The sequence below is a fragment of the Bombus terrestris genome, chromosome 17 (assembly GCF_910591885.1).
Source record: "Bombus terrestris chromosome 17, iyBomTerr1.2, whole genome shotgun sequence".
Lineage (NCBI taxonomy): Eukaryota > Metazoa > Arthropoda > Insecta > Hymenoptera > Apidae > Bombus > Bombus terrestris.
In genome coordinates this window covers 8433416-8459149 of record NC_063285.1, presented here as the reverse complement: position 1 = coordinate 8459149, position 25734 = coordinate 8433416, and the positions used below count along the sequence as shown (strand labels likewise).

The 25734-nt window shown below is 33.0% G+C and overlaps 1 protein-coding gene and 1 long non-coding RNA gene across 5 annotated transcripts; one reads left to right on the top strand and one right to left on the bottom strand.

Moving 5' to 3' along the window:
* Window positions 1-491: 491 nt before the first annotated feature.
* LOC100652263 (G-protein coupled receptor dmsr-1) lies at window positions 492-25587 on the top strand. 4 transcript variants are annotated; one of them, XR_007227157.1, is made up of 5 exons: window positions 492-1958; window positions 5191-5437; window positions 16806-17195; window positions 22964-24054; window positions 24179-25587. XR_007227157.1 is itself a non-coding variant. In XM_048413876.1 (4 exons), exons 1-4 carry the CDS (start codon window positions 1635-1637, stop codon window positions 23167-23169), a joined length of 1167 nt encoding a protein of 388 aa, XP_048269833.1. In that variant the 5' UTR covers window positions 492-1634; the 3' UTR covers window positions 23170-25587. The 4 variants fall into 4 exon arrangements, 2 of the variants coding, with proteins under 2 accessions (XP_048269833.1, XP_048269834.1); XR_007227158.1 differs by having other exon boundaries at window positions 24130-25587; XM_048413876.1 differs by having other exon boundaries at window positions 22964-25587.
* On the bottom strand, window positions 3109-4104 carry LOC110120024. Its single transcript, XR_002308576.2, has 2 exons — window positions 3903-4104; window positions 3109-3822 (listed from the first exon to the last, which is right to left on the bottom strand). It is a non-coding gene; the product is annotated as an uncharacterized LOC110120024 (long non-coding RNA).
* Window positions 25588-25734: the final 147 nt, after the last annotated feature.

The window sequence follows — 25734 nt, the reverse complement described above, 5'->3', positions numbered from 1 at the left end:
ACAAAAGAGTATAATTAATTCTTATGAAAAAATTGTATATAGAGTGAACAAAGTAGTTGTTCTTTCCTCTATCTTTGTCTTCTGCGATGGTTTCATTTCAGGTACACACTTTTCAAAGAGGTCAGCTAACTGGTTAACGCACGAATATCTATTAATTCCCTGGTGTGTTAACGTTAGTTTCGTTGAAAGAGAAGAATGTTTCTATCTTTGGGCCGCTCTTAAAATCAGGTGTTCCAAATTTGGCGCAATTATCTTAGGCGCAAACGAATGTACCCATGTGGAAATATGAATACGAATGTATAAAAGAATAAGACAAGGAATTATTAAGTAGATGAATCGCGTGATAAATAGAAGGCTAAGGGTGGAAGGGAAAAAGAGAAAATCGGAATGAAAGAGGAAGGGAGAAAGAACGAGAGACAGGGAAATGATCTGCGTCTGCGTTAAAATTTCGGGGCGGCTGCAACATGGGATAGCGTCGCGGCGACATTAGCTTGGCCGACGTCGCTCGGTTCCGACGTTCTCCGTCACGGTTGCGTCGTTCGTTTCTCCAATTGCTCGCTTGTTGCATCTCGTTGTGTGTCTTCCATTCGGTTAAAATTTCAATCGTTCCAACAGCTACAAAATAAAAGGAGAAACAAAAAAAAAAAAAAGATACTTAATTACGTAAATGAAAATTTAAATTAATCGTAGTGTATTAACTGTTCGCGTTTTGTTAATAAGAAGGGAAAATAAAAAAAGTAAAAACTGTCGGTCCGTTAAATGTGCTCGCTAGAACAATCGTACGAAACGAGAGGAATTTTCCAGTGTCTTGCTTGAAAACGCACGATCGAAATGGTAAATCGTATTTGAAAATAGAAACGGCCATATAAATGAAAGGTAAACTGTTCGATTCGATCGAGCCGTCATCGAATGATAATTTCGTTCGATTCCTATGAGAAGATCGAAATTGCAAAATATGCCGCTGACTAATCCACCAGCACACAGAGTCTTAATTTTCCTTTGATTCGAAGAACATCATTAAGGATAAGCGGCGATTTCCCGACAGATTCTAAAGTCTCAAGGATAAAAGAACGGAAGTCGTAAACGAAGGCCAAAGAGGATTTCTTCGAGGACTAAGCACAAGAGTGCAACAAATTCTCAAATAACTCTCTGCACGGTTCTAAAGATAAAGAACAATAAACCGCAGAGAGAGAAAGTTCCTAACAATAACGCAAAGTACCAGAAATATTCGTCCATACGTATGTTCATAATCATTTCTTCTTAACGATTAATTCTTTCTTCTTGATGGTTTAAACAGCATCGGCAAAACGTACAAAAATGTATCGCTTTTCTTTTCTCGTTTTCTCATTATCGTCTTAATTAGCGGGAAAATTGGGAGAAGGAAATTCGAAGGATCGATATCGCGATATTTAAGGGATTTCCCTCGGGAAACATTTCTGTACCTGGAAAAGAAAGAAGAGCCACGTTCGTTTACGCGGAATTACCATTGCGAGCAGAATACTCGAAAATCGAAGATCATCGAAGATATCCCATTAGGATAATTACTTATCGAAGACCAGCCGGCAGACGAGCAACGACGAGAGCCGTTAAAAGACGAGAGAGATAAAAGAATAGCTAGTGCGTTTCAGACGATCATGGATTTCAACGCATCGACCAGCTACTACGTTTGCGATTTATCGTCGTTTCATTCCTATTACTCACGGCTGCACGGCTGGATTTCTCTTTTCGTTTGTATTTTCGGTTCGATCGCCAACATTTTAAACATTCTTGTCCTGACCCGGCGGGAAATGCGATCACCAACCAATATAATTTTAACGGGATTGGCCGTGGCTGATCTGCTCGTCATGATCGATTACATTCCGTACGCGTTTCACCTCTATTTGTATCGGCGATCAAGAAGGGACACCTTCACCTACGGATGGACGATTTTTGTGCTGTTCCATTCGAATTTCGCACAGGTAACGGACAATTAACACGATTACATTAATTAACATCGAGATTAACAGATTCCGTTAAGAAGTTGCTTTTGCTTGCAAGTTCGACTAGGCCGGGTAATCTCCGGTACGCGAATTGATGATGGGTCGACATTACTTTTCGGGCGATAGAACGAGCGTCTGTTTCTCGAATTATGTAGGAAAAACGCATTTGCCCAATTGTTGTATATATCGTAAATTACAGCGATTCGCGTGCTCGAGATCTAATGATAAACCATGGAGTTAGGCCCGTGGTTAACCAACGGACGAAATTGGCTTCTCGCTTGGAACGGTATAGCTTTCCTATCTTGAAAAGAATGGCAGTTGGCTTGCTCGTTTGTTGATTGTAGGAATAAGGTCCAGTCCGATCGAGGTTGCATGAAGAATTTACCAGGTTCGACGAATTTCTGTAACGTGTGAAAGGGAGAAGTTATTATTTGCCGTCGACTGATCGTATCTGCCAAGTAAATTTCATAAATTAGCGTGGCATTCGTTTCGTTTCTATTTGAAAAGAAATCGTTCATCGTTTTCTGCTCTTTGATGGATAAATTGGAGAGCAGCGTCTTGAAACGACTCGGCGCTCAAATTAAACAATAACAAGAAACTAGTTAAATAACGAAAGCTAAAACTGCTTTCTTTTTAAGAATACGAATTTCCACTTCATGTTCCTAGCCTTTAGATAATTTTACCTGGAAATTCTATGAACTGTCTGATGAGCAAATTCGTCGCTGAAAATGTCGATGGTTTGTTAGAAAATTTGAAAGCCTTTCACAAAGTGAAGAATGATTGCATTTAATAAAATACAGTGGAACCTGCAGTATCCGAATTAATGAGGAGGCATAACCGTTCGAGTTTTGACTAACGGAACTCGCGTGATATTTTCATTATTATTTTATATTTCAATTGCAATAATATCAGGTTATCCCAGAAGTTTCTTTCACTTTGTGAGGAAATAATCCACAACATTTTTTGTTTTATATTATTTTGTTGAATTCTGTTCTATTTCTATTATTATGATCATACATAATTCAATAAAATAATATAAAACAAAGAATGTTGCGGATTATTTCCTTATAAAACGAAAAAGTATAATATTTTTTAAATTATTTATGAATCCTATATCTTTTTCGCTACCAAATCAAATTTTGTTAATAAATTGAAGTACGTTGAGTTACAGTCTGTATATGCCTCAAACTAACGCTTCTAACGCCATAAACATTTGTTAGAAATATTGGGCCGAACATAAAGTTCGTTCCGTTTTTCTTAGCCAGATGGATCCGAGTTTAGACAATGATCCTTAACCACAATTCAATCGGTCGAGCCTGGTATTGTCGATTAATTAACAGTCGAATGTGAAACGAACATTTTTGGAACAACTTATTTCTTGTCGATCTGGCACAAATTCGAACATGGTTCACCAAGCAACGCGAGACCAAATGCGTCAATCGGCACACGACAAAAATGATGACGCAACTTGCATAGGATATTTTATCGCGTGTAACATATTTTCACGATCTTGCACGCTCAGACTATCGCTTGTCTCGCTTGTTATAAAACTACCTCAACGACAAGAACTTATCATTCTTTGGAAAAACGAACTGGAACGTTTCTTTTCCTCGGAAGACTAAGCACTTGTGCACCGATGGCATGACGAAATTACCACACGGAAGGCGAAAAGTTATCGAAAGGAATGGTGCGTACATTGATTGAAAACGATGCACGTAAAGAAGAAAACACGTTCTTCAGTATGGCCTGAAACTGAAAAACGGAACGAACTCTCCGTATAATTCAATAGAAAGGTTCCGCATCGTCACTTTCGCTATAATCTTCTATTTTCCAGCACAAGGACCTAAAACGTTGATAGTAATTTTTATCTACATTCCAAAACTTTCACCTATAATATATATCTAGATACTGGCATTCCATTACCTCTGATTTGTTACTTTTTATTATTTTTCACGTGCATTAAAGTTTTTCTGCTTCTTCCTGAAACACCTGGATAATTTTCAATTACATGTTTTTGTTTTGATATCATTAATTACGGGTCTACCAACGTTGTAAATTTTTGTAATTTTGGCAACACTTTCATACGTTTATCTAACTATTCGAGTAGCTTATCCTTTCCTTTCAATACTCGATGCAACACGTTTTCTCGTTGATCCCACTATACACAATATATTACACGCGTATTAGTTTCGTATTAAGACAATAGGAAAGTAACAGGAAATTGGAGAAAATACGTGTAATAGTAAAGAACGCGAGCAAGAAATATCGTTCCGTTGATGGAACGTTCGGATAGTGTAATATTCGAAATAATAGATGTTTGGATGCTGGAGTTTCTACTGTAGGTTTCCACGCAACGTAACAATTTATTATTACGAAGGAAGGAAAAGGAAGGATGAAGAAAGTTCCAAATTTTTCCAGTTGTCTGTGTATTACGTACATAGTTAAACAAAATTAGAAAATTTGGTAGAAATTTAACTTACTAACTTGAGGCTGATTTAATAATGCGTGGGTTCCAGGTAATTTTGTCATATGGAATTAAAATTTCATTTTGAAAATACGTGTTAAATAATGCAATGTGTTTATCGTACTAGTGACCTATAAAATCGTTTGGTATTTATGGCTCATCGCATTCTTTCAGAACCGTCGTTTCCTTGCTTTGTTTGATGAGAATCGACCTATATGTTTGAACACCAATCAATCCAATATACAATATATTGGATTTGTCTTCTTCTTTAATTAAAAACCAAATTGCAGTCCAACATTGTTTATCTTTGTTTTATTTCATGTTAACTTCATTTCCTTCAAATTAAACTCTGATATTAAAATTACTAGTATTGGTAATATATTAGTATTAAAATGCCAGTGTTGGTAATAAACTAGTAAAAACACTAGCATTAGCAGTAGACTAGTTTTAAAATGCTTGGCCTAACTTTTCTAACCAAAGCAGTTACTATACGTGCATTACCATACGTCCATACGAACCAACCAAAGTTCTGCGAAGTTTCACTGTGATTTAAACAGAGTGGAAAAAAGTAGAACTCGTGGAAGTTTGCTCGGTATTTATAGCGAATGTTATTGTCATAAACATTTTTCTCTTCAACATAAATCAATCGAGGAAATAAGCATACGATTCGTAATTGGAAAATATCGATTTAACAAAAAGGAGCAACAATGCAGATCAATTCACAGAATTCCAATGTAATATCCACAGGTTTGTCACACCATTTCAATTTGTTTAACTTTGATACTGGCTGTGTGGAGATACGTGGCAGTAGCAAGGCCGCAACAAAACAGAGAGTGGTGTAGTTACAAGAGAACTATTTTTGCGATTTCGATCGCGTATATTTTCTGTCCTGTGCTTTGTATACCCGTGTATATCACAACAGAAGTAAGACAGCAAGTAGAAGTTTTGGATTCCAATGGAATGAGCATAAAGTCTCGAAATGAAAGTTTGATCGGTAAGTAGCACTTTATGCATGTCACTTACGAATTTGTATTATTCGGCGAAACATCAACGACTAATTATCGTTAATATTTTCTCAACGCTGTTTAAATACGATCGATTATCGAACGCCTTTGAAAAGAAAAATTCAAATTAGATTTACACGTAATAAGATATTTTATATAGGATGGATCGTTTGATTAACATGATTTACAATCACGGATAAAGAGATAGCGCACTTATGTTATCATTCGATTCTTAACAATATATTCGTGTGATTTCTTACGTTGAAGGAACGAAGTATGATTGTTATCTTTTAAATTAATATCTTCGATGTAGTACCACTAGCACTAATTTGTCGAAATAATTCGCGAGGAAGAGCAGACGAAACGATGAAACAGTCGAATATCTATTTAGGAACAAAAATGAAATTGCAACTGTGATTTTTAATAATAACCTTCTCTGGTATTCGATTAATCTAGACATTAAGAAAGCATTAAAGCAATTTCAGGCCATTTGTTGTCTTTATACACGTTTTCTTCTTCTTAAAGTACTTGGATGGAAATATGCTTATTTTAAAAAATATTTCGACTCTGATCTTGTAACACTTATGGTATAAAAGGAAAGATGGCGCGATGCTTTCCTTGTCGTTCATATGCTCGATACGAAATTAACATTGTGATATCTCTTAAACTAAGCTAGTTTTCAGATACAAGTACCTTAATGCCTTTCTCATAGAGAATTGAAAATTGTATCAAACGGTGTACCAAAAAAATGTATAGTTCATTTAAAGAAACACTTAGGCAAATCTGGTGATCATCCTAAAATGTTCCCCTTCAAGCAGAACAAGTTTTACGTGAAGCAATTTTTCAAATAACGTGTTATCTAGGAGATATTTGCGTGGGTCGATTAAAATGAGACACCTTGTGTGCTATAGATATTTAGAGACAATAAATGTTTTAAAAAAGCTATATAAACGCAATCTTCTGCTCTTTACAAAAAACAAAATTAAGAAACACGTAGAGTAGATATAAAGCATTATAGGAGAAATAAATTTGAAAATTACATACTAATATAGTTTACATATCATTGTCTCCATAATTTTGGTTATTAAATTGTCATCTTCGTGTATACAAAGAGATGGTAGCAAAGATACGTCGTCACACAGATTTATAAAGTAGCATCATGAACTGAATGAGCAACGACAATTACGAAACGATTATTGTTGCATTTATTTGAAATTAAATTTATTACACTAAATGTCTTGATCTAATATGCAGCAGCGCAAAGTTGAAAGCAAGTGATTTTAATAGCGTAGTGACAAGATCGTTGAAGCATATTTTCCACACGAAAATATACCCTTGTATTAGCCCCTCAGATTTGTAAATGTTTTTATAAATAATTGTTGAGAATGACTTAGGTAAATTGTTTGTAAAGGCAAAATGTTTACAAAGCAACGCTGTTTTATACATGTTAATGGATTGAAATAGCTACTCAAGGAAAGATAATCTAGCGTCTGAAATAATTCTTTGCTAACGACTACAGTAATTAGAAACAATGGAGGTTTTGTTAAAAACTGCATTATTACGAGTCACAGTTACATTCTAATCTCCATTTTCGTTCCTAAATAGACATCTTGATGTTTTTATAGATCTAGTTGAATTGTTTCAATAAGTTGAGATACAAATTACAGAAACCAAATTTATAACTATACACAGTATGTATTATTACATGAAAAGATGAAATTTATGCGTTCCATTGAAATTATCTTTTCACCGACAGGAATTTCACCGACAGCTATTCACCGGCACCAGATTTCACCGACGACAGCTTTAACCGACTGGCAGTATTAGCACAGGGAAATGAAAGAGGATTTTTACTTATTCACGTAGATTTATTACTGCGGATAATTAATGGCCGGCTGCCTTACGGTGGTCGGATTAAAAAGACTAGACCAAAGACAAACCTAATGCAGACCATGAATTTCATATTGATTTGTGTTAAAATTACACTCAAACTTACCATAAATTAATTGAAATCAAACCAAAATATTTAATTGCTAGCCAACTTATGCACGGTATTAGGTTTAGGTCAACTTTTTTAATCCTATCAATTTTCTGCCAGTCAATTAAAGCTGTTACCCTTCAAAGTTGTTGTTAGTCAAAATTGCCAGTCAAAGCTGTTGTTGGCCAAGGCTACTGTCGGTGAAATGTGGTGTTGGTCAAGTTTCTTATCGATCAAGTCTACTATTGGTCAAGTCTGGTGTCAGTCAAATCTGCTGTTTGTCAAGTTTGCCACTTGTCACGTCTAGTGTCAATCAAATCTGGTATCGCTCAATCTGATGTTGGTCAAGTCTACTATCGGTCAATTCTAATGTCAATCAAGTCTGATACCGGTCAGTTCTGATGTCAATCCAGTATGATGATCAAGTTTGGTGTCGGTCAAGTCTACTATTTGTCAAGTTTGGTGTCAATCAAGTCTCGTGTCGGTCAAGTTTCTTATTGGTCAAGTCTATTATCAGTCAATTCCGATGTCAATCAAATGTGGCATCAGTCAATTCTGATGTCAATCAAGTCTGATGTCAATCAAGTCTGATACCGGTCAGTTCTGATGTCAATCCAGTATGATGATCAAATTTGGTGTCGGTCAAGTCTGCTATTTGTCAAGTTTGGTGTCAATCAAGTCTGCTGTCGGTCAAGTTTCTTATTGGTCAAGTCTATTATCAGTCAATTCCGATGTCAATCAAATGTGGTATCAGTCAATTCTGATGTCAATCAAGTCTGATGTCAATCAAGCATGATGTGGATCAAGTCTGGTGTCAGTCAAGCATGTAGGTCAAGTCTGGTGTCGATGAATAGTTGTCGGTGAAATGTATATCGGGTATTTCAATGGTACCCGAAATTTATACAGTAGAACCTCAATTATCCGAAATAGTTGGGGGACACAGGTGTTCGTATAAGGAAATTTTTGAATAATGGAACAGTTACTTTCCTGATGTTCGTCGTCATATATGTATTTTGAAAAGGAACATAAATATTAATAGCAAAATAGTAAATAAAAAAAAAATATTAATAGTAATATAAATGACCGAATTTCTTTACCAGATTACCAGTTACATTTCTTTTTTCTCACTTGCCATCTTAGCTCTATTTCTAAAGCCTCAAATACTTGAAAACGTTGAGGAATATCGTCATTACCATTCTATTCATGTTTCAATATATTCCTCGAAGAGCACATTACATCATTATCACGGTCAATTGAAGACGATTCATCACATTGAAAGCATTCTATTATGTCGGCGTCGTCACAATTACCGAACCCTGGTATTGTATTCGATATAGAGTTTCTTCTACGTCTGTTATGATATAATCTTCCACTTTTTCCTGTGTGGTGTCCTCAGTGTAGCTAATTTGCTTCGTGCTCCTCTTAGTATCACACATTTCATGCCTAAGCGAGCGTATACCACTACATAACAGCAGTTCTTTAAATTGTTTGATCGTTAACAAAAATTCTTGCAGAGGATTGAACTTTTTACACACGCAACGTGTTTCAATAATGGATCGTTCGGATAGTAGAAAATTCGGATAACAGGAGTTCGGATAATCGAGGTTCTACTATATATCATTCGATATTATCTTTTTATCCAGAAGTGTATTCCTTGCAAGGTTAACTGTGTTAATAAATGATACAGAAAAAGTTGAATAATCTCATTATGTCAATTTCCATAGAACCTAATTTTTTTTTTGAAGATGTAAATTAACAAAGTAGAATTGTATGTTTCTTTCCAATCAGACTGTTGTACGTATCTCTGTATACAGTAACTATTATGTATATAGTCCTTTAATGCCTAAATCTTCTGAATTTGTATCAATATCAAAAAATCCATAATTTACGTTACATTTGAATATTCTTATTAAAAGTATATCATTGTACACCAGAAAGTGGCTAAGAGATTTTTGTTCCATTTCACCGACGATCATAAAAGTAGTATCACGAACGCCTTATTTGTATTCATACCAGTTGCTTAATCAGTACGTTGCACTTGAAGAAACATGCTACAGAAACAGGTAGCATGAAAGCATTTCATTCTTCTAACGTCTTTATTTCTTTCTTTTCTTATTACGCTTATTATTAATGTTATTAATCTTATGAAAAAGATGTTTACATTAGTACAAATTAATAACGTTAATGATACTTATGTATTCTACAATTGAAAGCTTTTTAACGTTTATGAGCAATTTCTGCTATTAAAGTTTGATCCTAATAGCTCGTTTTCGCTTAGTAGGAAAATATCGTGTAACCAATTATGCAAAGTGTCTTATATGAAACTTTATTGTCCTGTCTCATGGCAAAGAGATTCTAAAACATTTTCATAATTTTTCCAATTAATAACATTGTAAAAGACTCTTAACTGAAGATAAGAATAAAACGAGTATTTGTAGTAGATAAAAATATGAATTAACATACTGCAAATGAAGTACTGTACATTTAAAGGAGAGTTGTACAGTAGCGGCTAAAGCTTGTTTTCGCCTTATCGTTAATTAACTGCACTGTAGATGGGAAAAACAAAATGTTCCGAGATTTCCTTATTATTTCTGTATTACCAGGAGTCTAAGACGTTCTAATTTGTCTTAGCTGACTTTTTATTTTCCAGGTAATTAAATAATTTTGTCATATTACGTACATTATTTTTAGACTACCGGGTATACATAAATTCCTCGGTTTTTTGCTGTTTACTTTACACGTCAAATCTGACACCTTCCCATATGCTTGTCATACAGTGGCCACCACATTTTAATCGCCCAGTAGCGATTTTGTTAGATCTTTTCGTATAACCAAAGCCTCCGACAGAGGGAACAAGCTCGAAAAAGAAAAGAATAGCTCGCCAAGGAGGAAACTAAACTTCAATGAATAAATCGCTGAGTGCACCGTTTGCAAGAAATCATTCCACGAAGATTGAACGCAGTGCGTCAGATTTATAGGTTATGTTCACATAGAGCGAAATACCAAGAAAGTGTTGATCGTTTTACTTGCGACATTGGTAGACGCGCTTAAAAATAAATCCTATTCTGTTTAAATGTTTTTTACCAATTTACACGTTGGCAATTAATACTTAGATCTTAAAATCTGCTAACTAAAAAATTCGCCAACAATTTTTCGTTCGCTGCGAATTATGAGCTTCTTGATCTTTTTCGTTTATGATTAATCTTTACGATCAAATTTCAAGGAAACCATATTTATCCCCGTTTATCGAACATCGTTTGCACCGCAAATTACTTTCTTTCAAATTTGACCCTTGTCAAGACTACCTACAGTATAGTACAGTATAGTGATTACAGCACAGAAACTTAGCCGCCACTGTACGTCTCTGCCTATCACATTTAAACGTTTATATATTTTACTTATACGCTCGAAACGAGCGTTATAAATGGCAGTATGAGATCTATTTAAAGTTGCTTGAATCGATGCTACGTATCTGTAGAAAAGGAAAGGGGCTATTATTTCCTCGTTCGAAGTAGCTAGCAGCGAGTTTACATCTGCATGAAGAAAGCTGTCGAGCCTCAAAGGATCAAAGATTTTACTATCATTGATAACAAATTCTCGCATATGTAAATAATTCGTTGTACGTTACGTATTTACTTGAGACACTTTGCATGTTGAACGTTTCCTACTATTACGATATTGCATATCGAATATGGTAACCAATATGGCGATGTAAAACGATCGCTTTCGTGCTTAGCGATAAGCTAATAGCTAAAGGTCTCCGAAAACAATTTAAAAAGTCAGGGAGGAAAGATAAAAAAAAAAGATAGAATGACGTAAAAATTTAGTTTAACGAACTTGTTGAATATTCATTATGTTTCTTTGCTATCACGAAAATTAAAACTAAAAAAAGAAAAAAAATTGGATGTATATTTAAATAAAATTTTTAATGTACAGAGGGTAAGGTTATTCATCAATAACTATTAAAATTAGCCCTGTTATATTCTTCGAGTCGTTTTCGTTTCGATAGTATTTTTCTAATTCGTTAATAAATTTCTTACGTTCGTAAAAGTGCAATTTTTCATTTCAATTCTTTGCCAAAGATTTTGTTGAAGACGCGTTCGTAAAACGATCGCGTAAATCAAATGTAGGAATTCGAGCACCGTTGCAGAGTTAATAATAATAATTTTAATAATATTTATTTATAATAATATTTTTACATAGATTTTTGTGTTTTTGTTCAACTCTGTTGTTTTCTTCCCTTGTTTCTTCAGTAAAGTGAACCGAGATCGAAAATGGCTATTTGCCTTTGGAATGCAATTTACAAAAATGATTAATACTCCAAACATTTATTGCATATCCGGAACATCGTTAAACTCGGAAAAATGTTTTGCTTTACCAGAAGTAAGATATGAAGATTCAATCGAATGAAAAGTAGGAACAAGAGTGACGCAATTGTAATTTTGAAAAATGATAATATTTATTCAGTTGAATTACGGTAAATGAGATTGAAATATTTGTATTTTCAAATAAATAATCGAATACACGAAGATCGAATTCAATCAAAAGTAGAAAGAGAAACAACACGATTATAAATTTCAAAAATCGTAATATTTGCTCAGCTAAATCACAGTAAATGCGAATGAAACATTTATGCTTACGAATAAATAAATAAATATACGAAAATTCAATCCAATGAAAAGTAGGAACACAAGCAACACAGTTGTAATTTCAAATACTCAGAGTACGTTTTATTTGGCCGAATTACGACGCATGAAAATATATAATATTGATGTTTATAAGCAAAATAATTAATAAAAAGCCAAAAGCAATAAGTGAAATTACTTGCAAATTATTCCGGGTCAATTAAAAACGAATTAAACGAATTACGAGTCAATGAAAATTATCAAAAACTTTTTTGATAGCACACAGTTTAAACTATTCGTTCCTTAAATTACTCGGAAATTTAATTTATCGTCACTGTGCCAGAAAAATGAATCGAACATAACAGATTTTCTTTACCGATATATACGATCTGTTTATTATGGATTTCTACGGTTTACTGAAATGCTGAAACTTGCAAACTCAGTCAGATTTTATCAACGAAATACGATCTCAAATTTCTCTCAGGGACAAGTAGTCTGTAATTAAGGGATAAACCACATTGTGGTTAGGATCGATCGTAGCGCTACATTCGGCTCTGACCAAAGATGCTGTGATCGTCTCCGATCACAGTTTTCAGCTTTAACTAAGAATTTGCGTTAAAACCGAAAAGTAACGATTATCGTTTCGTTCAGAGTCGCTAGTTCAATAGTTGAGAAAGAAAAAAAAAATAGAAAACAGCACATACACCCGGTATATTACCTAGAACTTTAAAAGGCTAAGGAAATGGAACTTTACGACGTCGATAAGTTAGTTTGTTTCCTACGTATCTAAACTATTAGAATGCTAATATGGCTGCGTGGCATTGACAATGGCACAGCTAAAAATATTTCAATCTTGCTTCTATTGAATAGAAGATCTACACTGTAGTTCTATTTTTACTATGCAAAACGATATATTTATAATTCCATCAGTTTCACGTCAGACGAAGGAATTACCACTTATACCGCTATCAATCTTAACCGCTGTCTTGCGTTAAGTCAGTCTTATGATGTTGTTGAAATGAATCACGAAGACTTCTTTGTAAATTTAAAAAGAAATCTCTCTTCTAAAATTTACATTTCTTCAGTCGCGCCACTATCCACACCACGCAACAATATGTGTATTATAATCGTAACTATTTATTACGTCATGTATTAATGGCTAAGACATGTATTAAAATAGTCAACTTCTTGCTTTCGTTCCTTCTTATCAGATTGCAGATCTTTATGCAGATTTATATCTTTACCAGCTGTCCGCCGCAGCTTCGCTAGCGCACTATTTGTTTCCCTAGTGATTTATGTTTATCAACCTCTGTGTGAACACGCTCGAGCACGTGATGGTTTATTTTTAATAAGCTGAGTTTGTTCGTCGACTGGCGAATTTACAGCTTTAGCCGATATGGAGATACGGTTATCATTGAAGAAGAAAACGTACCCGTTTTTCACTCCTACGTGAGTTATGAAATATATCCAGCATGAACAATATATATGTCTAGGACAGAGTCCTGCAGTACCGACTGCTATACAATATCGACTAAAATTATTTCTGACATTTTTCACAAGATATTACCACTTTATTTGAACGAACAGATGGATATAACAATTCTGTGTAACATGTTTCGTAGTTTTAACGCTTATTTCAACGTTTTCGCTGTTCTGACACGTTACGCGTATAAGTTGATATTTCTAATATTAGAAGTTATTTTCTAGAGCTGATATTTTATTGTCCAGGTAAGTAAATGGTCTTTTTCCACTGTGTATACTATATGTAATCTAGCAGAATGTAATTACCAACCATAAAATAGTTCTGCAATCTTATTTGTATATTATATATTAGGTTGTCCTAAAAGTGTCTTTCGCTATCTGCACGCAGCTGCTTTATCTGATAATGTTTATTCAAACGTAAAACTTAATGTGCCAAATGTTGTCGTCTTTATCTTCAGTCAACCTTTGGCTATCGTTTTGCATTCAAACAAAAAATGTGAGTCTTTTATTTCTTTATAAAACGAAAGGGACTTTTGAGCTAACCTAATACAATCAAAAATATTTCCACGTATTTGTAGTCAAATACCAAGCGTTTAACTGTCGTCCATTACCGGCCGATCAGATGTCGCCCAGTACGGACCACATTCTTTTTATCCGAAAGTTCAATCTGTTGACAGGTGAAATTAAATTAGAAGATGTTGGTTTTTTCTTTCTTGTACCATTACACGCAGAAAAATATCTAAAAATCCAAAGGAGAAAAAAGAAAAATAGTCTGAGGAGAGAGTGGATGCGGCTTTGAAGCTAATTCTCAGGGATAAAATGACCCAGAGCAGGCTACTAAGGCTTTCAGTATTCCAAAAATGACAAACGCTATGACTGATCATATGTCCAATGTGACATACAATGTGTCCGATTTATCTTGAATCACACAAATATTTCGAGAAACATAAATAACACAAAAAAATTGCACGATATCGATAAGAATGTACTATGTTCTTGCGTACTTGACCTTGCAGTGACCTCGAATCCTCCTGCGAAGGCCACGTTAAAATTTTTAAATGGATATCTCCATTTTTTATTACATATTCTTACCTTCGACGTTCGGATATTTTCAAAATAATACAAACTCGCGTCTTTTGCATCATTCGTTACGGAGATATGAACTTTAAAATTCGATCTATTCGCCGGTATTAGCGCTACTCAATGTACATTACAGAGTTACGTAAAGGCGCTTTTCCTAACGCTGCGACTGAAATGGCGTTGCCGAAACACAAGGTCGCAGTTTTCTAACGTTTTCAAAACAACCAGTCAGTTTCGAGCAATCGTTTTTAGGTTAGGCGGTTCCTCGTATTTGTCCGCCGAATTTGTTTTTTAAGTTGATAGCGGATAGTGCAAAATATACGACTTCGTAGTATTTTGAAAACGTCCGAATGTCAGCTACAAGAAATTGTAATACCTGACGGAGGTGTTCACCTAAAAACTGTAACATAGCTTTCACAGGAAGTCACCGCAAGGTCAAATACACAAGTGTATAGTACGTGCTCCTCCATGCTATGGATTTTCTGTCTGAAACATTTTTTCGTACGATTCATATTCTTCCAGATATTTATGTGTTTCGAGATAAGCCAGACACACTATACGTAAGAATACGATTTGAATAAAAACGTGTCTTCTAACCTCCAAATGTCATTTTTTTAACGTTATTAATCATTTAGGCCGGAACATCTACTAATCAAATAATCGGTCGGTACTGGACGACAATTTTTCGTTTCCCACAAATTACAACATTTTCACTTGTGCAAAATTTCAATTATTATCATTGAATTTCACAAAATTAATTTCTTTTTTTCCACCAAGCTCTATTTATACTGTAAAATCATTTTTTTAAATTTTGACTTTTACCCACTCTAGCCTAAGACGTAACAAATAACTTAGAGATTGTTCGGTACTACACGACTCTTCCCCAGCTGACTGATTTTCATTAGTATTGACAAAAAGTTATCAGTGAAACATACTTACACGTAAACGTAATTTTGTACAAACGTCATCCAAAGTGACAGACACGTTCATTGAACATACTTCTATCCTGTTATGACGTACCGAATATCCTTCTTGACCAAATAAAAAAAATAAATAAAAAGACTCTAATAAATAAATAAAAAGACTCTAGGATACCGAGAAAAAAAGATATACATACAAGGTGAACAATTTACAATTGTCAATTATGTTTAAACAGAATAAAAAATCAACAGTCTTTTTAATACAAGTCATTTAATAATACTTGGGAATTATGTATGGAACACAACATCAGAAAAATACGACCAATCGTATTTTCCATTACATATCACATTTCGAAAACTATGTTTCCTATATTTTCTCGAAAACCGTCTGTTAGCGGCTCCATTGTATTTGGTCTATTGGCATACACTTTATCTCTAAAGAAATCTCATAAGAAGATGTCTAGCGCAGTTAAATCGGATGATATTGTCAAGGTCATCGTTATCGACTTTACTTCAATAAAGAATTACTTCGATAAAGTGTTCAAACAATTTTCCTTTTTGCAATTCATATTCATAGAACAATTGCCAAAAGATATCGCATCGTTCCAGAATGGCGGGACTTTTAAATGACTCAGTTACGCGTATATTGTCCACCCTGTATGTATTTCGAAAAACGCTCAAAGACTTGTTTGTTTATTTTTAACGTGAGGTTGATACGCCGAAATTCGTGTTCCCAACTGAAACAACGCGTGAAATATGGATATCACATTAAAAAAAGAAATGTTATCTCCTTTCAGCCTTTTAGGGTTCGTATTTCCAAAAATACTATGCCTACGTTATAAAAGGAATATACTGTTCAAGTTTCACGTTTCTAGATACAGGAGTTTAGCGTGGGCGTTAATGAGCGTGTCAGTCACTTTTTCCTTTTACGTACGAGATTATAGATAAACAAAACTGACGAAGCAGAATTTAAACAGAAATTTGGTTTTCCTATTAAAAACTGTAACTCTACCTACCTCGGCTGCTTCATGTAGTTTTGCATATTATACGCATTTTGTATAGTTTTGTGTCTTCGTATTTCACATAAATGCATAAAAATCCGCAGCCTACTAATGAGGGACGAGAGTGTGAGATATTTTGAAATTTATCATAGCCATTAAAATGTATAACATAATCACTTTCAACGCCGATTTAACCAACATTTAAATCGATGTATGTACTGCTGGATTTACTTGGTTCGATCAACGAAAAATGTTTTTATATTTGTCAATAGGAAATACAACGAACACTACCCTTTACTTTGTTCGATTGACGGAAATGGCAGAAAATCATGACATTTTGAAGGAACTAAATTTCTGGATTTATAGCGTGGTAATAAAACTTCTGCCTTGCCTCGTCCTAACGGTCGTCAGCTTAAAGCTTCTGCAAGTTCTATTGGAAGCAAAACGAAGGAGGCGAAAGTTAACCAATATTCAAGAACAACAGCTGGAAAAAAAGAAAAGTTGCCGAAGAGGGGACAAAGAGCGACAAACAGATAGAACTACGATGATGTTGCTAGCAGTCTTGCTGCTTTTTCTACTCACAGAATTGCCACAGGGAATACTCGGGCTTTTCAGCGTGCTTCTCGGTCCAGGATTCTTCTCCACTTGCTACTTGATGTTAGGTCAGTATGCCAAAACTTGTGGAATATTTATTTTCTATCGCTCTAAGTAAAAGATCAACAGAAAGTCTGGCTGGAAGTTGAATCCTCTGACTGTACAATCGAGGATACACATTTTGAAATTTAACTCTATTAGCTTTATTTTCTAGCTTCACTATAAAATTTAGCTTTATTTTTTAGTCAAATTTGCAGAGAATTTTACATTCGTTTATTTTGGAGATTTTTATATGTCACAGCATCAAAGTTTTCTATGGCCAGAATGAGAAACAATTTAGCCAGGAAAGTACTTTCGTATTGGATGTTAAAATATTCGATAAAGAGGATGTAATTTCCATATTGTAACGATGATAATTTCTCATTAAATTAATTGTTTATCTTTAGTAGCTGTGTAAATATATATGAACGCAGATATTGATTGCACATCTGGCAAACTAGATATCCAATATAACTTTAGTAACTATCAATTTCTCAACGACCAGTATGCTCTATTTTACCTGCAATTTTACAGTCTAATTACAAATTCAGATACGATTAATTATAAAATTTCGTATGTAACATTATATAGCAAATTCCAGAGTAATTGGATTTATGTTTATCCAGTTCAAGTTAAAAACCCAAGTACGCGAATATTTCCTTATACAGGGTGTCTGGTAAGTGATAGTGCAATTGGTCAGGCGTCGATTCTACGTGAAAAAGTAAATCGGAAGAAAGAATAAAATCTTGTCATTTAAGTTCGTATCGGTAAACGTCCTTACCGATAGTTGGCAATTCCAAATGACTCGAATGACCACCAGAACACAGAATAAAAGAAAGTGCTTCATCGTCAACAATTTTATTTATTTTATTCATTCAAAAACTGATGCAGATGATGTGCATGCTTTTGCATACGTAATCGTGCTCTTTTAATTAAATTTCTATGGACTGGTGATCCGATGATCTTCGTCATTGCCTCCAACAGCAAACACTGTTCACTGAATCGAGACTTGTTTGAGTGCACGTGTATAGAAAGGATGTTCAAACTTGATTTTCTAAAAAAAAAAATGAAACAGAATCATCAGTTGTACTATCAGTTACCACACACCCTGTATAATCTTAAGAATTTGTTCTTCGTGATAAGTTAAATCTTCCTTGTCACGACTATACGAGTGGAAATATTCAGCACTTTGAATGGCACGTATATACAGCGTAAAAACTGCAAATTTGGCAACGTCGCGATAGAGTTGTTTATATCTAAATCTTATCAAAGAAAAATGAGAAAACACATATTAACAATCAGAATACCATAGAATGTTAGTTAGATGAAATTGTTTTTGAAAATTCCTTCGTTTGCGTCGCTGCAAGCCTTGAGACGTTCCATTGATCTATAGAGGCACGCACCGTACTTTGATCAATTTGCTTCCATGTCTTCATCAAATGACGCTTTAGCGACTCCACCGATTTGTACGGCTTAAAGCAAACCGCCGCCTCGGGAATCCTCGAACGGTAACTCCAGGGAATTCATGTCTGGCGAGTAGGTAGATAGATTATAGGTTATCTTTGATTCGTTGAAAAAGGTTCCTAGTTTATTATTAAACTGTGAGAAAATGTTCGTTGATAGGTATTTTATAACAAAACAATTTTTGTTGACATTGTGGAATTTTATTACCATTAGGATGAGGGCTAATAACATTTTCTTAACACTTTACCTACCGATAGCCGATTAATCGGTTTTTTCTCGCCAACACTTACCGACTGATAACCTATTAATTGACTTTATGTCGTCGACAATCTTTCTCATTATTTGAGCAGTAATTTGTTATTTAGTACTAAGGTACCTTGCTCAGTTGCGTCAGTTGCGTTGCTTTGTAAGCTCCCACAGTTTTATACCAATTTGAAAAACTTACCATTCGCGATGAACGAAAAGAATCGTATTGGAGAGTCTAAACCGAAACAGAGCCGGCGACAGGGAGAATCTACGCCTGAGCTGCCGGTCGGACGTGCGTATGCTGTTGATCCGCTAACGGTCAGTAAAGTGTTAAAATTGGTTATGCCTATAGTTAATCTACACCATACAGTCCACCATAAGTCTACCAACCAGGATGGCTGACAAACATGGAAAGTGTTAAGGAAACATTAAAATATCTTAATTGCTATCACATTAAGTAAACTATAGTCATTTAATCATAAGATAGTTAACCAGTTATAACTGCATTCGACGGGTATATATATCAAAGCAAAACTTTATTTCAATGCGGTTGACGTATATTCTCGTCGTGTAAAATAAAAGATTACCTTTTACTATAAAAATTTGAAATTTTAGTAAAAAGTAATATAAATGATATTTAGTTTTATGTTTTCTTTATACTTCCAGTAAAACTATTATGTATTTTATTAAAAAAAATTTAATTTTTTTTATTATTCTCTTTGGTATATCGGTTATGTTCCGTATAGTGTGTTGATTTTTCTAAATTCAGTTGATTATTTTCCCCAATGCATCCCCATTTGTGTATTTTCCTACGTATATCAGCTATTCCCAGAATCGTTTTGAGTGATTTATTTTATTATTTCTTGGCAGTTTCTAAGTTTTTAATAACAATACCTTTTTCAACAACGAATTGCTCATTTTTTGTCGAATAAAAATGTAATCCTTCATCGTTTTGCTTTATTTACTTCGTGAAATTTATAATAGCAGCATTTGCCCTGCGCTTGTTTTTGTTTCCAATAAAATTTCATTTTAACTACGCACCTCGTAAGGGATTTTTGAAACTAAACTCCGCAGTTAATTCAAATGTACGATACGCAAAAAATGTACAACAGTAAAACCAATGCATAAATTGGAGAAGTACAAAAAAGTATAGTCATTACAAAAAAGTGCTTTATCGACTATAATAACAAATAACATTTTGTGCATATAATTTATTCAGAATAAAAAGCTGAAATATAGACCTACCAGGTTCTATTACTACAAAGTACATGGAAATACAAGGAATAATCGATGCACAACATTTTTTGTTGAATTATTTTTTTTTAATTATGTATGATCCATTTTGTTCTATTACTACAAAATATATAATTCAATAAAATAACGTAAAACAAAAAATGTGCATCTATTATTTCCTTATAAAGTCATTTTGAGGTTAGAAACAATCCATTTTGTAATAATACAACTAAATGGATCATACATAATTCAACAAAATAATATAAAACAAAAAATGTCGTGCACCTATTATGTCATATTATTTAAAAAAAAATGCTTTCAAATGACGTCGAAAAGAATTATGAAGAAAATATAATTAATTAAATTATGCAAAAATTAATTTCATATATTTTTATGGGATTATCTATAGTAATATTTGAATACGCGTTCAAAGAGATAAACAAAGTGAAATGAATCCTGGAAGTTGTATTTTACTTCAAAAGCGTATATACAATTAATACTATAATTTAATATCTGTAGGTATAATTGAAAGAAATACGACCTTTTAAAATGTTGAATGTATTCGATACGCCTTATGATAATAGTATTATGAAATTCTAGATTACTTTATTGTATTACCTACTATTCTAATTAATAAATGTTCTGAGAGCACACTTTATATCGTATTATATAAAAAATGTAATTTAAAACGACGTTCAGAAGAATTATAAGAAAGACATAACCAAATGAATTATGCAATAATTTTCAATTCGCAAAAGCTATTAGAAAACTATTTATACATTTGTATATATATTTAATACATATTTAAAATAGAATATCTTTTTTAACGTTGGAACAAAGCTGGACTTGAGCTACTTTGAGAAGTTGGTAATTTAGAAGAATTAGCTTACTAGATAGTATGCAAAAAAAATTTTGAGAAATTGTGATTGGTCGGAGTGACGATAAAAATGGCGAAGATGACATTTCACAACATTTTGATCCGAACCTGTAGAATGAAAATTTAGGAAGTACGTTTCACAGATTTATGTCTGTTATACATATACAGTTTATTACTGTAATAAATGTAAAGACTTTTCGATGAAATTTTCAAGTTGCATGTGACTTACATAAATCCACAAAATGTCCTTTTCAAGCTTTCGTTTCAGGCTCAGATAGAAAGGTTGTAAAAAGTGACTTTTACTGTGCCCTTCGCCGCTTCGACCAATCGCAATTTTCTTGAAAAATTTTTTATACGTGGTTTAGTGAACAAATTCTAACCTCGAAAAAATCTCAAGTCGTTTGATGAAATCTTAAACAAAGCTATTACGTCCTAAAGAGTGTGCGAATACTTTTTACACCCAGTATAAGTACATGAGAAGTTATTTTTATGAAAGTATTATACTATGTATAGGTTAAAAATTATTTCTATAAGGAAGATTTATTTTCACTTCAACGAATGTAAAATAATTAAAATACAAAAGTCATTTTAATTACCTGCATGGTAAGGAGAATCTAAGTTTTGCACATTAACAAATTAAACACATGTTATTCTCCTTAAATTAGTACAGAATTTATTTCTACAAATCGGAATAATTATTAGGTTGCCCCAAAAGTTTCTTTCGTTTTATAGAGAAACAATGGATGCACAACATTTTCTGCTGTATATTGTTTTATTGAATTATTTTATATAATTTTGTTGTTCCAATAGAACAAAATGGATCATACATAATTCAATAAAATAACATGAAACAAAAAATATTGTGTATCTACTATATCCTTATAAAACGAAATAAACATTTGGGCAATTCAATATTATTATTTATTATTAACCGAATGAAGATCATACAATATTATCAAATTATAATATCCAAAGAATAAATTTGCGATATTCATTACCCTACATTTGTTTAATACTTTCTTAGTAATTAACTTCGTAATTAACTCAGATATTTTCTTGGCGATTACCTGGAATTTCTTAGTAATTAATTTTCTTATCAACATTATGTCGGATAGAAAAGCAAAATAATATATAGTCGAAGAGAAAAAAAGAATTTTTTTTACACAAAAATTGATTTTCTACCTCTATGAAAGAGAGTTATCGTCACTTTGACACAAAGGAGTATAGACCATTGTATCAGCACTAACAGCGCCATGCAGTTAGGAAAAATTTAAAAGCGCCTGAAATATTCACTAGATAACCTTCAACAGAAAAACAAATGAAAGTGAAAAATTTTGGCAGCTTTATTAAGGGATTCACGATTATCGTTGATTGCTGAATTTTTATTAATAACGACATTTACAACATAAATAAAGTTTCATTAATAATAACGTTCCTTTAAAATTAATAAAATACTGACTCATAATGTATCAGTAACAGCATAGATCGTTCATTTTAGAAGTGATGACAGTCCATGTTTTGATCAAGTTGAGAAAACAACAAACACATACTTTAACATGATCTTTTTATTTATAAACAATTTATAATTTAAAACTTAAAACATTCGTTTGTTCCAATCAACAATGAAATTTCAATTTAAAAAATGGAATTGCATAATGGTTTATTTTGAAAGTGGTGTAAGTCCATTTTCTGTAACCTATAACCTGTCTAAACAGTGGAGGCACGAACAATCAGAAACAAATGATATTGACAACGATATTCTGTTCCTACTAGTTTTATTGGCTCGAAGTAGACCAAAGCGAGAAACATAAATTTCAAGTAACTAAAATTTCATGAATTGTACATGTTTTCAGCTAAAATGGACACATCGTATGAAAAACGTGAAAAATATTTTTTGTAATATAAGATATATATAATATATATAAGAATTTACTAATATTGTAAGAAATATTAACAGAAGAATTTGTCAATTTTCAGGTGATGTTATAGATATGTTGACGCTTGTAAACTCAGCTATCAACTTCATACTATATTGCACGATGAGTCGACAATTCAGGAAAACGTTTAACGAACTTTTCTGCAAAAACTGTAAAATCCCCAGAAGCACTGCAAAACAGATTTGTATAGAAAATAATGGAAATACAGGCACAAACCACACAGTGACGCAAGTAACACAAGTATAGTTAAGAAGGAGGTGGTGGACTCCTCCTTTTGCGATGCTCTCGTCTACCAAACGAACATCTGATGATTGTGATTTTCAAATAAGTAAAATAATTTAACAATAAAATTAGTGTTTACTCGTTCTTTTGTGTTTCGCCAATATGGCCACAAGCAAATATAAATAGACATTAACGTGATATAAAGGCCTCTATGCACATTGAAACATATTGTGACATGCATTGACACCTAGGTTTCATGATACATCTTGCAATGTAGTTCGGTATCGAAGAATCGGCATCAGAAGCAGCTTTTATCGATGCAGAAATCATAATCCTGCGTTAGTAGGTGAGCAAGATCCGGTTGAGGTGCAAGTTTCAAAGTGTAGAGGGCGGCACCGATAACAAATATAATGTACAGCAGACTCTCATCGTTTTATTTTGTTTTTCAATCTTTAGGCGTACTTTATCCAATAGATATTAAAAAGCAGAAATATCCATACGCAAATATCTATAATCACTCAGTTCATTCGTTTTTAATTCTTTTAATAACGCGGAATTGGAAAATCTGTTTCTACCAATTAACCATGTTCTTGCCCATTTCTTTTAAGCCTTAAATCATTATTTTTTTATTGTGAACATACCGTCTATTATATTAATACTGATATTGGAATTGAAAAATAACCAAACATTTTGACATATGTGTTTCGGCATTGATGTTTCACCATAAACTGAGAACAATCGGTAATGTGGAGATAAATCGAAACCGATACAGATTTCTTGAAATCTAAGTGTCGCTGCGTGCATCACGGCACGTTTGAAAGTGTGTAGGGATCTTAATAGTTAGTTTTTACGTACAAAATGTCTTTTCCACAAAGCTGTGCCAGCATATTCTACGAGAAAAAACTAAAGGTAAGAGAAAAATATCATACAATAATACAATACAATAATAAAATATAATAATACTTTACAAAAATGTTATTTCAGAAATATAAAATAATGATAATAATTAAATGAGAATTATCTTTAATCATAGATAAACCGAGGAGAATCAATTCATTGGTTTTCAAAATCACCAGACATCATGTCACTGGATTTTTAACAACATTAAAAGAAAAGGTTTACCAGATAAAAGTTAATACACATGAGAAATTAATATCAAAGAATTTGTTCTACAATTCACCGAAATTGAAAGAAATCAATTTGGAATGTAATAATTTAAATCTTTTATGGATGTTAGTCCAATAATTATAAGAACAGATGACGCTTCAAAAGGAACCAATGTAGGTAAATAGCGCCAATCTGTTCTTATACTGCATCGAACGAGAATTAGTCCGCTGTTATTCCGCATTTTTGTTATAATTTTTTACTAAAGCATTTTTGAACTTATGTTTATGATATTTTTCCCTTATTTCCCCTCGTAGAATATTGTTAAGAGAAGAATTACAAAACATACCACAAGGTATATACTTCCGCTTATATGAAGTAAGAAGTCTCTTTTCGTACGTAATATTTTTTAGTTGACGCTCGAACACTGTGCGAACGATCGATTTTTGCATTCGAAATTTTCTTTTATTTCCGATTAGATTAGTCTAGTTCTCCTTAAACTGTTGCTGAGATCAACCCAGCCGTACGAATTTAGGAAATACATTAAATCAATTTTGTTGTATTCAGAAAGTACTTTTTTCAAATAAAACAAATATGCCGGCATCGTCTTGCGGAAGGAACTAGAATGAAATATCTATGAATATCCTAGTGAATTAGTAGAATTTAATATTGACAATGTTCTTTATTTATTCTTACGAAAAGTTACGTACATTTTAAACTTTATCTTATGAGAAAGCAATTTCTATCAGATATTGTCTACTACATTAATAGATGGCGCTGAAGATACTTTCTCTGATATAATTTAGTTACGATTGAAACTTTTATGAATTTAGGAATATTTGACCGTAAAAGACTACTGTCAAAATGAAGCTGACGAATAATCTTATTACATACGCATAACGCAGTGATATTTCATCAAAGAAACGTGAAAAGATAAACGCCTACTCGGTATTCCTAAATTCATCAAAATTTACTTATGCGTTATTTAATTCCTTTGAGAATTTCAATAAATATTGCTGTGATTTCAACGAAAAATTTATACATTAAGAAATTAAAAAAATATGAAATACGAATTTCATGTTAGAGGCATACATTTATTTATTAAAGCTAAGTTAATATATATTAATCATAAATCGTAATGTAAATGCTTTCTATTGCTATTAATAACATAACAGTAATGATGTAATGTGATCATGATATTTCTTAGTTCTAAATAACTGTACAAATTGTAAATATCAATATTTTTACGGAGACATACGTATATGTATAGATAAATATCCGTAATTTATAGCAACGACTATAACAATATAAAATATGAAATATAAATTGTACGTAGTATATCACGTTGTATCCATTTTTCGTTATATAATTTTACTTCTTAAAACATATTTCATCTATTAATTCTCTTCCTACTGTTGAATGAGTAAAATTAACAATTTAAATTTTGGAGGTAATTCTATTGCTGATTTTGAGCACCCCCTGTGG

Bases quoted from the DNA above. Each gene is read 5' to 3' on its own strand.
- LOC100652263 (XM_048413876.1), top strand. From the start codon at position 1,635: ATGGATTTCAACGCATCGACCAGCTACTACGTTTGCGATTTATCGTCG. The intron at 5,438-16,805 runs GTAAGTAGCACT...ATTTGTCAATAG, and splicing joins TCGAAATGAAAGTTTGATCG to GAAATACAACGAACACTACC. The intron at 17,196-22,963 runs GTCAGTATGCCA...GTCAATTTTCAG, and splicing joins CACTTGCTACTTGATGTTAG to GTGATGTTATAGATATGTTG.